Source organism: Micrasema longulum, unplaced genomic scaffold, assembly GCF_059751315.1.
Source record: "Micrasema longulum isolate JH-2025_06_02 unplaced genomic scaffold, ASM5975131v1 h1tg000494l, whole genome shotgun sequence".
Classification (NCBI taxonomy): Eukaryota; Metazoa; Arthropoda; class Insecta; order Trichoptera; family Brachycentridae; genus Micrasema; species Micrasema longulum.
Genome location: NW_028277691.1, coordinates 517,937 through 531,872, shown reverse-complemented (window position 1 = coordinate 531,872; position 13,936 = coordinate 517,937). Strand labels below are relative to the sequence as shown.

Genomic DNA, 13,936 nt, shown 5'->3' with positions numbered 1-13,936 from the left:
AAATGTTCAAGATACGCTGCAATCGGAGTGCCGATTCAATGCCCTATGCACTATCGGGCGCGGATAGGGAAGCGAAGATTAGATGAGAATCTTCATTAATTATACGACCATCTAATCCTAGAATCATTGGAATCCCGATCTCTCGGGGGAATCCAGATACTCGGGGAGGCGGGTCCGACCGTCCGACCATCTCTCACGACTTGTCCACTCTGTCGTGCGGTAAATAGTAAACAGAAAACGGCACCCACAATGCGCGGGAACAGGGGAACAGGGGAACAGGGGAACAGGGGAACAGGGGAACAGGGGAACAGGGGAACAGGGGAACAGGAACAGGGCCAGGGCCAGGGCCAGGGAGTGCTGCCAGTGGTGCGTTACTGGAATATAATAATGATATACTGCGCGGTAGGTGCTCTAAATTAGAAACCGACAATAATAATAAAATAGCAATGTGGAGACCGCTCCCAGTTCCTGTCTCGCGTCTTCCCGCTTCCGTTGATACATCTATATCTATGGCGTCTCCCGCATAACCGATTCGAGGCGTATTTTTAACTTTGGTAAATAATAAAAACGAAAAAATATTAATAAAAAAACAAACAATATCATATGCACTTCAACTACACTTCAAATGTATGCAGACGACACAATTATTTACTATCACAATCGTAACGTAAAAGATCTTGAAAACGAAATGCAACTAGATGTTCACCATCTTGCAAGTTGGCTTCGTATCAACAAGCTCAGTCTCAACATTAAAAAATCTAAATACATTCCATTTGGTAAAAACGAGATATTTATCTCAATATCGCTCTTGGAAATGATTATCTTGAAATGACTGACGTGACAAAATATTTGGGAATCTACATAGATTTACAGCTCACATGGATTCACCATTTTGATTACGTTAAATCTAAAATCTCTTCAATTGCTGGTATAATGCATAGGTTTAGGGGAGTTCTTCCGATCTCACTACGCCGTGCAGTGTACTTTTCAATGATACACTCTCATTCGTTATACTTGTCGTGCATCTGGGGATTTGCCACAAAAAAGTGTGTATCAGAAATACAAAATAGAGCTATAAGAAACATAATATACGGTATACCAATGGAAACGCATGTCAAAGACATTCACAAACTTACTGACATTCTCCCATTTTTGGTCATACCGTATTATGAGATTGCAAAAACGGTGCTTCAAGGTGTTAATAAAGACTCTCTCACTAATATTGGCTATACCTTCAATCGTGACGTCCACCAGTATAATACGCGACAGATTCAAAATATTCACGTACCTGTATCACGCACGACAAGATATGGTCTAAGGTCTCTGCTGTACCAAAAAATGACTGTATTCATTTAAAAAATTACTACTTGAGGAGGTATGTGGAAGGTGAAATTTGGTTTTAAGTTCTTCTTTTTCCTCGGATATTTCTTTCTTACAGTATGTAAATATTTTATATGAATTTTATGAATTGTTTTAATTTCTTTGTATTATATACTTGTTTGCTATATTATTTCAGTTTTATGTACATACATACAAAGTCAAGGAACTTTTGAATAGTCTCCACAAAGCTATTATTGATCCAGCTAACAAATTGACCAAGGAACAAATTCTAAATTATCTCCTAAAACTACAGACCTTACTAGTACCATGATTGACGTTGGATTGCATGCTGGAAGGTAAATTAGTTACATATGAAAGCATTCTTGAAAAGCAACAGTCACAGTTGCCCTTACAGACACTTCAACAAACACCACAGGATAATAATATTTGCGATATATTTGCTGAAATGGATGAAAGAAAAATTCGTTCAAAAAATATTGTTATGTATAATGTTCCTGAAAGTAATTCTAGGCTGAATACAGTTAGGACGATACTGATAAAGTCAAATCGGCTATTCGTGATATCGATGTTGATGTTGAAATCGATAGACTCAAATTATACAGGTTAGGTCCTTTTAAAGAAAATATAGTACGTCCAATAAAAATTGAGTTTCATTGTTCTACTCGAGCAAGAGAAATGTTATCCAAAAAAGGTAAACTCAAAAATGGATTAAAAGTAAATAATTATTTAACATTTTTACAACGCAGTCAACTGACAGATCTTCGAAAAAAAGAGCTGGAAACCAGAATTTCTGCTGGTGAAATCAATCTTACCATAAAATACATAAATTCATCTCCTAAAATCATATGTAATACTCCAAAAAACTAAACACAAAACTGACATTATATTACCAAAATGTAAGAGAAGTCCGAACTAAGCTTCAAGAACTTACATCGTCTGCTTCTATACTACAGCATGATATGTACATTCTTACTGAAACATGGCTTGGTCCTGAAATTAAATCTTCGGAACTTGGTTTTCCTAACTATAATATTTTTCGATTTGATCGAAATGTGAATACTAGTAACAAAACAAGAGGGGGTGGCATCGCTATAATTGTATCCAAGAAATACTCGTCTACTGAGTTATCCACGAAATATGTATGTGTTGAACATTTATTTGTGAAAGTGAAAACACAAAGTGATACTTTTACTATAGCAAGTGTTTATTTACCACCAAACTCTGAAATCGTTAATTACAAAAAGCATTGTGAAGGTATTGAAATTATCTGTACAAAGCATCCGAACACCAAAATTATATTAGCGGGTGTATATATATAGTTATAGTTGGATAATTTATATAGCGCCATTTTTGTGAAAGTCACCTCAAGGGCGCTGTACAATTAATAAATATCCCAGTACGTCTTGCAGCTACAGAGCGCACGGACGGTTGGGATTCTAGTTCCTCGTTTTCAATTAAGATCAATAAAAAATTATAACAGATAGGAGCTAGATTACAGGACGTCTTGCAGCTACAGAGCGCATAGACAGTTAGAAATTTAGCCCCCATTTACACATTTTAAAAATTGACAAATAAATTTAGTGTATTAATGATACTAAAAAAAATAAAAATATATATTTTAATAATAAAAAGGAGTAAGATTACAATACGTCTTGCAGCTACTAAGCGCATAGACGATTGGAATTCTAGACCCCATTTATAAAATTTAGGTATTTTTAAGTTGGTATATGAAAGCTAGATAACCAATCATCGTGCAGCTACAAAGCGCATGGACGAGTAGAATTCTAGCAAAGTTAGAATGATATCAATAAATTTATAAAAAATAGAGCATAGTAGTAAGTTTGTCAAGTGTTCATGCCAAGAACTAAGCAATAAAAAACTAAATAAATAAAGCACTGTATCAACTCCATGGTTAACAAAGGGAGATAGATGTCCGAAGAGAATCTTTTGTAGACAGTAGGTAGATATCGTCACCATGTGGTCCACTAGGCTGCTGGAGAATTTCTGGAAACGCACGTGTGTAGACTGGGGGATTATGCCTATTGTTCCAACGACTTGGTGTCCATTTTGGTCCGTATTATTTCATTTTATGAGACGCAACATTCCTGTTCAATTCACATTTTTAAATGAATATTTTTTTTGTATAAGTTAGTTATAGAAGTTTGATTTATCATTTTGTATGTTATTAGAAGGCAGATATTTGAAATTTTATGTATTTATCAATAAATGTCAGTTCACTTTTAATAGCACTGTTGTAATTTATTAATTATGGGTGTAGTGTTCCAAATAGCAAAATTTAGGTACTTTCGCGTCAAAAGCTGATGGATTCTTAAACGGTTTTAATGATTCACATAAAATTTTATGATTTAAAGGTTACAGGCGCACTATTTTTGAAAGTTTCCATTGTTCACTATTTGTCACATATTTTGTTAAGAATAAAGTATAAAACAATGCTACTAAATAAATAGTCTTCTTTTTTCCACTGTTTGTCTAAAACATGACTACACTACTACACACTAACGACTTTTAAACATTAACTCATTGTTTTCTAACATATAACAACTTATTTTTAAATTTATTATAAGATTATAAGCTACGGTTGGAGAGGAACTATATTTCACGCCCAGCCCGTACGGTGGCTGAGCGCGAACTTCGCGCGCGGTGATTATAACTTACCAAATTTTGACTGGGGCAATATGGAATCCTCAATATGCTCTAGTACAAATATATGTGAAGTAAAATATATGGTAATATTTTTAGGTTTAAAACAGTGTAATTTGTTTTGTTTCTAATAACAGTGGACATATTCTCGATTGATTGTTTTCTAATGTTTTTCCCATCAAAGTTGAACAAAGTCTAGAAATATTACTGATTGTTGATAACTACTCGTATCATCAACCTTTAGAGATAAAAGTATCTAGCAACTCAATAAACAATATAAGACAGATGACAAGTTCACGTAATTTTTCTAAAACTGACTACGCTCAAATTTGTGATAAGCTTAAAAGTACGGATTGGTCATTTCTTGATTCTCATGATGATATTAACATTAAGCGTTAAAAGTTCTATGCTTCTGTATATAATACGAGTATCATAAACGAATTTGTTCCGTTAAGAACATATAAACCTTCCGAGTACCCCAAATGGTTTCCAAAGAAGCTAATTGATATGGGTTGAAGTAAAAAGTTAGCACATAATATGTATAAACAAACGCGTCGTACTGCTGATTATATTGCATTTCAAAATATTACAACAGAGATGAAGAACATTTAAGAGAAGGTAATATAGAAGTCTAGGCATCTACAGGGCTTATGACCTGTCAATGGCTGGTTTAAGTGGCCACTTTACACACTGTGTAACATTCACCATTCTGCCTATATTTGAACATCTATATTCCTTCAATTCTTTTATCTCTTGATGTTTGTGAAGTTAAAGAGCATAAATAAAGGTTTCAGCTCTTTAACTTCACAAACATCAACAGATGAAAGATGAAGGAATATAGATGTTCAAATATAGGCAGAATGGTGAATGTTACACAGTGTGTAAAGTGGCCACTTAAACCAGCCACTGACAGGTCATAAGCCCTGTAGATGCCTAGACTTCTATATTACCTTCTCTTGAATGTTCTTCATCTCTGTTGTAATATGTTAATATAAACAGCTCCCCAGGGAGTTGAGTCCAGTCCTTGTCTACAAAAATTTGGACAAACTCAAAATATTGTTTATCAGTTGAATGTTATAATAAATATATATGTGATGTTGAAAATTCAATACGGTCAAATAACATTTTTTTTGGAATTGTTAAATCCTTAAAGAATCATGATTCAAATATACCGATGTCCATGTCTTATAATTCACAACATGCGAACAATATGCAAAGACACTGTAAATTTGTTTGCAAGTTTTTTTGGTGAAGTTTATGACGAAGCTCCAGATGATAACTTAACGTAAGGTTTTGATCGCCATTAGCTTTTCTAGTTTCTAATTCCTTCCTAAGGTCCAACAATTCCTTACGCTGTACAGGCGCAGGCGTTTGGTCGAAATTTATTTTTAAGGAGTTTAATTTATTCCTATTTTTAAATAATTCAGTAGCCAATTTCGGGTTCGATAATACAACTTTGATTAGGCGAACGTTTGTGGTATCAGCACGAAGCGGACCAAGTCGGTAGATCTTGATTACATCGTCTTTTTCAATTTTCTTAATAGTATTCAATGTTTTTAAGTTAAGATCTGTATCCGCACTTTGACGTAGTATAGATGTTGAGGCTGAACACTCCGGAATATTGTATATTATGATGTTGTTTTTTCGTCTGCATCGGTCTTCTAACTCATCAGATAATTTTGCTAAAAATTTATGCTCCAAATTAACTGAATTATTTTTTTCAACTAGCAATAGGCTTTTTTCAATTTCAGATAATTTTCCAGTGATTAGAGATTTCAGGTCGTCAACAGAGCGGCGATACTGACTGACTTCACTCCATCTCTCTCTGTCTTTATGTAGTTCTGTATAGTTATCACTCATATTTCTTATATCTGTTTGTAATGCAGATAATGCATTGGTAATGTCCACATTAATAGAAGCCGGTTGTGGAGACATCAAGCATTCTAGGTTAGGTGAGGCGATTTTTTGTTTAAGACCCCTCTTAGGTGCCATTGTAAACGCAGTGTTAGTTTTAATCATAAATTAATAAATACACAATGAATTAAATCAAAAGTACCGGTTTAAAAGTTTCAATCATTTATGCAAGGATAGCACTTAATATTAGTTTATTTTCGTAGAGTTAGATAAGTTTGATTAAATTTAGTATTTTTTATGTTTTACACATTCATAAACTTCTAATTCACAAATGAATTTACGATTTTTTTTAAATAATTAACTGTCAAAATGACATTTCACAAAATATCAATATTATTTACCACTTTTTACCGAAATAACATTTACACAAAAAATAGAGATTGTTTGTTTATCACTTTTTTATTTATTTGTTTCTTTTGTGCACTTTTAACCACTTATTTAAGAAAACTTACTGGTTAAGATTTTTTCACATTATGTTACTTGACAGTACATGGGTATTATAATGTTTAAAAAGGTAATAAAAATGATATCAAAAATTATAGACCTATTTGCATTCAATCAACTTTTCCAAAACTATTTGAAAGCCTTGTACTTGATAAAATAATTTCTCAAATAAGACATGCAATATCACCAGTTCAGCATGGTTTTACTCTCGGCAAATCAACTCTAACAAATCTGATTATTTACCAAAACGATATAATTAATGCTTTGAATAAAAAATGTCAAGTAGATTCGATTTACACTGATTTTAGTAAAGCTTTTGACAAGTTTTGTCATAAAATTTTGGTAAAGACGTTAGATTTGTTGGGAGTTAGAGGCTATATGCTGAATTGGTTTCATGGTTATTTAACTGGTAGATAAATGATAGTTAAAGTTATTGATTTTGTGTCACAATCATTTTTGGCGACAAGTGGGGTTCCTCAAGGATCCCATTAAGGGCCTATTTTATTTAGTATTTTTGTTAATGACGTAATAAACATTTTTGAAGAAGTTAATATTTTACTTTTTGCGGATGACTTAAAAATATATAAGAATATAAAAAATGTTACCGATTGTTATATTCTTCAAGAAAATATAAATATATTGTACAAGTGGTGTAGTTTAAATAATCTTCAGTTAAATATAGGTAAATGTCAAAGTATAACCTTCTGTAGATGTAAAAACCCCATTAAATTTACGTATTCTTTAAATTGTATCGATTTGATAAGAGTGTCTCAAATTAAAGATCTGGGTATTTTGCTTGATGAGAAACTACAGTACACTTTTCATATCAATCAGATAGCTAATGATGCAATGAAGATGCTTGGTTTTATTTTGAGAGTAGCGTCAAATTTCAAAAATGTATTTACTGTGAAACAATTGTACTGCTCATTAGTAAGGAGTAGACTTGAATACAACTCTTCGGTTTGGTCTCCCTACTATGAAATTCATTCACATGCTATCGAAAGGGTACAAAATAAATTCTTGCGTTTTATAAATTAAAAATACCTGTAGAAAACTTAAATTAATATTTCCTTGGAAATGAAATGAGATTACTTGAATTATCTGATCGTAGAGTTATAGCTGATTTATTATTCTTATATAAAATAATGAAATCGATAATTGACAGCCCTGCTCTGCTTGAACTAATTTAAATTAGAATACCTGGTAGGGCACTAGAAGTAAGCAATTATTTTTTTGCAACAATTCACGGACCAACTTCGAAATGCACTCACACAGGTATAGACATTCGTATACATACATTCGTATGGAAATGAATTAGAACAAATATTCGATATTTGAATACAAATTCTGTGCATGAATTAAAACGAATTCTAACTTGTTATTTGTTAGAAAAATAATGGATTTATTTTGAAATGTAATATTAATTTAACATTGTTTCCTGGAATACGTGATTTTTTATTTCTTTATTTAACATGTTAGACATAATTTAAATTGTACATTGGTGGATTTATTGCCAAATGGCAACTTCTTCCAACCAACTGATGATGACGATTTCACTAAATAAAGGTATTATTTAGCTAATTTAAGTTTTTTTAAATTTTAATATATTTTTTATTTTAATTTTTTGTAAATATTTTTTTTTGTGAAAGGTTCTTTGAACCGTTGATGTATAAAAAAATAAATATTATTACTTGTTGCTATATTATTATTATTATTATTACCATACCTTTATGCAAATATTATTCTGTCCCAAAATGAGTTTGTTGTAACTCCTGGGAGTACAAAAAAATTTTGTATGATTTAATAAAAACATTAAAAAATATATTATATCGTATCGCTCGAAACAACGATCGTATACGGTTATAGTATCCGATCGGTTTAAGACAAGAGAGAGGAAACTCACCATCGCCTCCGCCATCTGTCAGCACCGGATCCGGATCCATGGTCACCCTCTGTAGCTGACTGGGGCTGGTGCTGTAACAAACGGAGTTACGTCAGTCACAAACTATGGCGGTGATCTTGTGCCCGCTGCCTACTTTACTGCACACTGCCTCTACTATTATATATATATATAGATCTACATCACAAAATTAGCTAGCCTATAAATTATAATCGATTCTCTAAAAGGAAGACAGTCGTAACATTCTTCATTCATGTTTAGCCCGAAGCGCGACGTTCGAAATAAATCAGATATCACATCATTTGAACCAGCCGGCTAAGATTTCCATACCCCCTTCGCGATATCTCTGTTAGGATTGTTATACATATTCTTCAAATCCTATGTTTCTTTTACTTTCCAGGCGAGCTTTCAACTTTTCGATAAAGGAATATAGAATTTTAGGCATTTATAGGACTTATGACCCCGTCGATGGCTGGTATGGATCATTAATCACACTGCGTAATTCGATTTTTCAGTTCACTAGTCTGACAAGTCTGTAAAAAATTAGATTTAAGTCGTACCTACGCAGTTTTATGTAAAAAATTCTAATAGTAACAAAATACCACCAAAATATTACCATGTCAAAAAAACTTCCGCAAAATTCAATGGCGATATTTTTTTCCCCCGAAAGGCCAGCAGGACCAATCACAGTGGTGAATTACAGCGCAGAAAACCCGAGCTTTATAAAAATCACATTTAATCATTGTGATCTCATCGAGAATCGAACAAGTAACTCTTCGTGCATGAGGCGAGAGCCTTAGCCATTACACCACGGGGGCCGTTTACTTATTTCGCTCGGGTCATTTAAATGTCTTATTGATAAAGCAAACATTCTGCCGATATACCCAAACCCAAATGCATAATATACACGTATATATTGTATATGTATAAGCGTGCATCGCAATATTATAATAAATAATAGTAGGTGTAGTAGGTGGTACTAGAGCAGAACACATTTCAGAAGGCTCTATCTCTCTTTACAAAGTATAAAATTCAGGCTCAAATAAACGATAATTATTTCCGGTAATTGATCCCCGAACCGATCTATAATTTAAATTTGAAGATGTTTTGACGATCGAATGAACCATTCTGAATTCTAACAAAAACAGCCTTTTTCGGAACTTACATAACTAAGCTTTAATACAGTTAAGTGGAAAAATTAATAATTGGAGTCCAATAAAAAAAATTGTTCAATATTAAATTGACTAAAGTAGAAAAGACAAAACATATAAACACCAAAGCAAAATCGAAGGTACAAGAATCATTATCATCATTCCCTTTCCGCACGTAATGGTGCACAGGGCACTGCATTGGTACAAGAATAACAAACGTTAATATTAGGACATTCATATATTACGTTTCTACTATTTTAAGAGTAAATAATTTAACTAACTAACTAACTAACTAACCATCACGCCATTTCCCCAGAGGGGTAGGCAGAGATGATAGAACGCCACACCACTCTGTCCTGGCACTTAATATTAATATTTAAATAATTTATTTTTTTATAAAAACAAACGTTATTCATATTTCTTTAAAATGTATAACTCATTTGTACACATTCGTCCCTCTCTCACTCATCTCACGTCTCATATAATATAATATAATATAATATGTATGCATACGCATGACCGACCTATTTCACGAATTCGTAAATAATTGCATACATACGATTGTCAAAACAGAAGATACCCGAAATCTCGGAGAAGTGAGAACATGTGTTACTCTATTTTTCATGTGATGAAATTGAGTATTTGTATTTTGTTTATTTACCATTATTATTATTATTATGGATAACTTATATAGCGCCATTTTCGTAACAAAATACCTCAAGGGCGCTTTACATAGTGATTCTATTGTTAAATTAATTTAATTGAAGCTTTTATTTTTTATTTTAAAATTAATTTATAAACCCTTACGGATTATTACATTAATTTTACATAAAATAATATATACATTTTTCATTCATACTCTGTTGTTCAAAATAATATTTTTTACATCTTTTGAAAAGTTTGTCTGAGTCTTTTGTTTAGTTTTGTCTGGTAGTTTATTGTATAATTTCAGTCCCTGGTTCATTAGTCTTGATTGTCCTTGTCTTGTTTTAGAAAGTTGGATATGGTATTTGCATGATATTCTCGTATTATGTCCACGTTGAATAAATTTTTTTTACAAGTTTTAGTTATTCGTCTACAATTACATTAGTGGCTAATTTATGGATAATTTTTAATTATTCTAGTTGAAAAAGTTCAGTTATATTTAATTGCTTAGTTTGTTTAAAAAGTTCTCTAGTTGCAGTAAAATAGGGAAGGTCATATACTAACTTTAATATTTTATTTTGTTGTCTTTGTAGTCTGTTTATGACATTTTGATATCCTGCTCCCCATAGTAGTTGCGTATAACATATTTTAGTTTTTACATAGGCTTCATACATTTTTCCGTTTTTGGAACAAAATTTTTGATTTTTAAAAAAAGACTCGATAATGTCGCCACTTTGCTAATTAAATTGTTGATATGAATTGTCCATGTTAATTGTCTGTCTATTGTTAGTCCTAAGTATTTAACATGTTAAATTTCAGTAAGTCGTTCATTATTTATGTAAGCATCTACTTTATGGCATTTTTTTCTAGATTCAAAATGGATAATATTGCATTTTTTTTCATTAAGTGTAAGTAAGTTTGTGTTTGTCCATTTAGTCAACATAGTTAGGTCTTTGTTTATGTCATTGTTTGTTAATACGTCTGTTTGATTTTTATAGAATAGTCCAATGTCGTCGGCATACATAATAATTTTTCCCTTGAAATTATACAGTGACAAATCATAAATGAATAAAATATATAATATTGGACCCAAAATAGATCCTTGGGGTACTCCAAAATTTACTGTTTGCAAAAGGCTTTTTTTCATTTACATATGTATACTGCTTCCGATTTGCTAAGTATGATTTTAATAGTTTACTTTCTTAAAATTTTACTCCTATGTCGTTTATGAACCGTATCGAAAGCTTTTTTAAAATCTAAGATTACTCCCGTGATTCGGATCCCAGTATCCATGTTGGTTTGAATAAAAAAAAAAAAATTTACTAGGGCTGTTCCGGTTCCTTTTATTTCCTGAAAGCATTGAAAGCACCGAGAGCAAAAAAAATGTAATTTAATTAAAACAATTTATTTTGTTGTCACATGCTACGGATTTATTCAAATGATTTAGAGAACAAGTGGGTTTAAGTTTTTTTCCGAAACATCACTTGACCGCAAATGCGCGTTCACTAAATTTAGTGCGCTGTTTGCGTAGAGGTATAATAACTTTTCCTCTCGCCGTAGACGTAGCTGATCTAAGCGTGAGACGCCTGTCAGCCAGTTCACCTGGAATGCATAGTTCCCTTAGATATTCCGGAGCAGAGTTGTGCAGTGACTTATACATAAGCCAACAGAGTTTGTATTCGACCCTCTGTGGAAAACGTAGCCAGTGCAGTTCCCGAAGTAGTGGAGTGATATGACTGAACTTAGAGATTCCGAAAATAAGTCTCGCTGCGGCATTCAATACAGATTGTAGGCGAGTCATTTTGTTCATTGGTAGACCTGCATAGATACCATTACAATAATCGACTCTAGACACTACAAACGCATTTATTAATTGACGGGCGGCATCAACCGGCAAATTTTTGCGTATGCATTTAATTTGTCTCAGCTGGTAGAAGCATGAACTTATGGTTCTACTAATTTGAGCGTCAATATAAAGGTCAGAATTGAGTAAAACTCCCAGTAGTTTAACGGTGGGTAAAGCTGTACTCCCAACATTGGGTAGGGCCGTATCCTGGATCAAATTCTGTCGTCTGGCTGAAGCCACCCATAGCTGTTCAGTTTTTGATGGGTTTAATGTTAGTCTGTTTTCAGCCATCCAGTTTCCTATTTTCTCGATGCATCCATCAATTAAATTGACAAGCACACTTCTCTCGCCTGGTTTGCACATCGTACACATACAATTATATTAGATGTACACATACAATTATATGATATGGTCAATAATAATATATTGTATGATTGGTATAAGTTGTGTCTGTTTTTTATCGCGAGCAGTTTTGGCAGCTTTATTCACTCGATTGAACGCGAACAAAAGGAGGTGTCGTAAATGCTCACTTTCGTCTATTTGGGGTAATCAAATAAAATAATATACAGAGTGGCCGGAGAAGTGACGTCCAAAGGAAAAATGTAGGTGCCTCGTGTTGAAGGGTATTCGAATCACCCCGTGTATGTTCCGCGATATTGCATAGTTTTTGAGTTATAATTTTTTTTATTGGTTTTTGAAAATTTCCGTCCGAATCGGTTATTTTTATTTGTTCTAATTAGTGGAAGGTTTTTTTGATATTTTTTTTTATATCTTATAAAATATAAATTGATATTTAAATGAAATTACATGTAAATAATTCATTGTTGCATGCGTTGTTTGATTTTTATATTTTAAAATAAATATCGTATAAAAGGCAAACCTAAAAATTACTACGACCTGAGGATACATTGTTGAAATAAATATATCTACCTAATTTACCTGTCAAATATCCGGAATTAGATCCGATTTTTTTTCATTTACGGTTATCTGCGGGACGAACAATTAGCTCTACCAATAATAGTTCCCACGACCAAGACACTATTTAGTAGGTATACAGGATGTTCTTAAAACCCTGTCACATCCGAAACCACGATGATCAGTATGGGCAAGAAGACATATTAGCATATTTATAAAAATATTTAGAACAAAGAAAAGTATAAAAAATAAAATATTAAAAAAAAACAAGTGGTTGCTTACTTCTGCAGGGGAGAAGCGAGGGGAGCGTGGCGCAGTATCAGACTCCCCCCTTCTCCCTCTTCGTTTCACCCCTGCAGAAGTAAGCAACCAGTTGCATTTTTTGTATTTTATTTTTTAAAATTTTATTCGTTCTAAAAAAATATTTTAATGTGCCAATATGGAGTGCGCCGTGTGCCATGTGCCAGTATCGATGCGCGGACTACTGACGTACTGACACAGGGTGCTCCACTATAAAGAGGGAAATCTATTAATACAGCAGCCGCGAGGGCGAGTGACGAGTATCGCAGCGCGAGCGACCGGAACCGTATAGAGCGCACTTGCATAACCGCCATTATTCCTCGCCACCGATCACTACCTAATCGAAGAAGGCACACGGCGGACTGTACTAGGGGAGGGGTGCCGATAACTAGTGACCACTCGTGGAGGACCTGAAGGCTCCCAACGCGCGGCGGCCCCTGCACGCGGAGGACATCGCCGCCAGTCGCCGGCACGACCGGACGACTACTGTCTGCTGTCTAACTGTCTACCGACTACCGGCTGCTCCCAGCTGACACTGGACTATGATACATTCAGGGGCTCGGCAAATCCGCATAGAGGCACTCCAGAACAGGAGTACTATAGGTACAGAAGCAGTCATGTATGTATATGTATACATAATAGTAATTATTATTATAGTAATTTGCGACAATATATAGCGGGACCACAACACGGTTCATTTACATCAGTGTTTTTTAACCTTTTTCAATGCGCGACCCCTAAACGAGTAAAAAAAATCTGGCAACCCCCAGGGCCGCGATTACAAATGCTATCTTCATCGGTGTATATCGAGACGGTATA

At 33.7% G+C, this 13,936-nt stretch overlaps 1 protein-coding gene across 10 annotated transcripts in view; it reads right to left on the bottom strand.

Annotated features, from left to right (window-relative positions):
- The window catches only part of LOC148281131 (uncharacterized), a 43,277-nt gene that overhangs the window by 18,229 nt on the left and 11,112 nt on the right, over positions 1-13,936 (bottom strand). For 2 of the 10 annotated variants that reach the window (XM_088227249.1, XM_088227251.1), the window contains exons 1-2: positions 13,528-13,664; positions 8,264-8,334 (exon numbers count right to left, since the gene is read on the bottom strand). In XM_088227249.1, coding sequence (XP_088083375.1) covers positions 8,264-8,334; positions 13,528-13,571 — 115 coding nt within the window. In that variant the 5' untranslated portion in view covers positions 13,572-13,664. Of the gene's footprint in view, positions 1-8,263; positions 8,335-12,841; positions 12,975-13,454; positions 13,665-13,936 lie in introns of those variants that run through there. The other 8 variants (XM_088227250.1, XM_088227248.1, XM_088227256.1 and 5 more) reach the window with 7 other exon arrangements.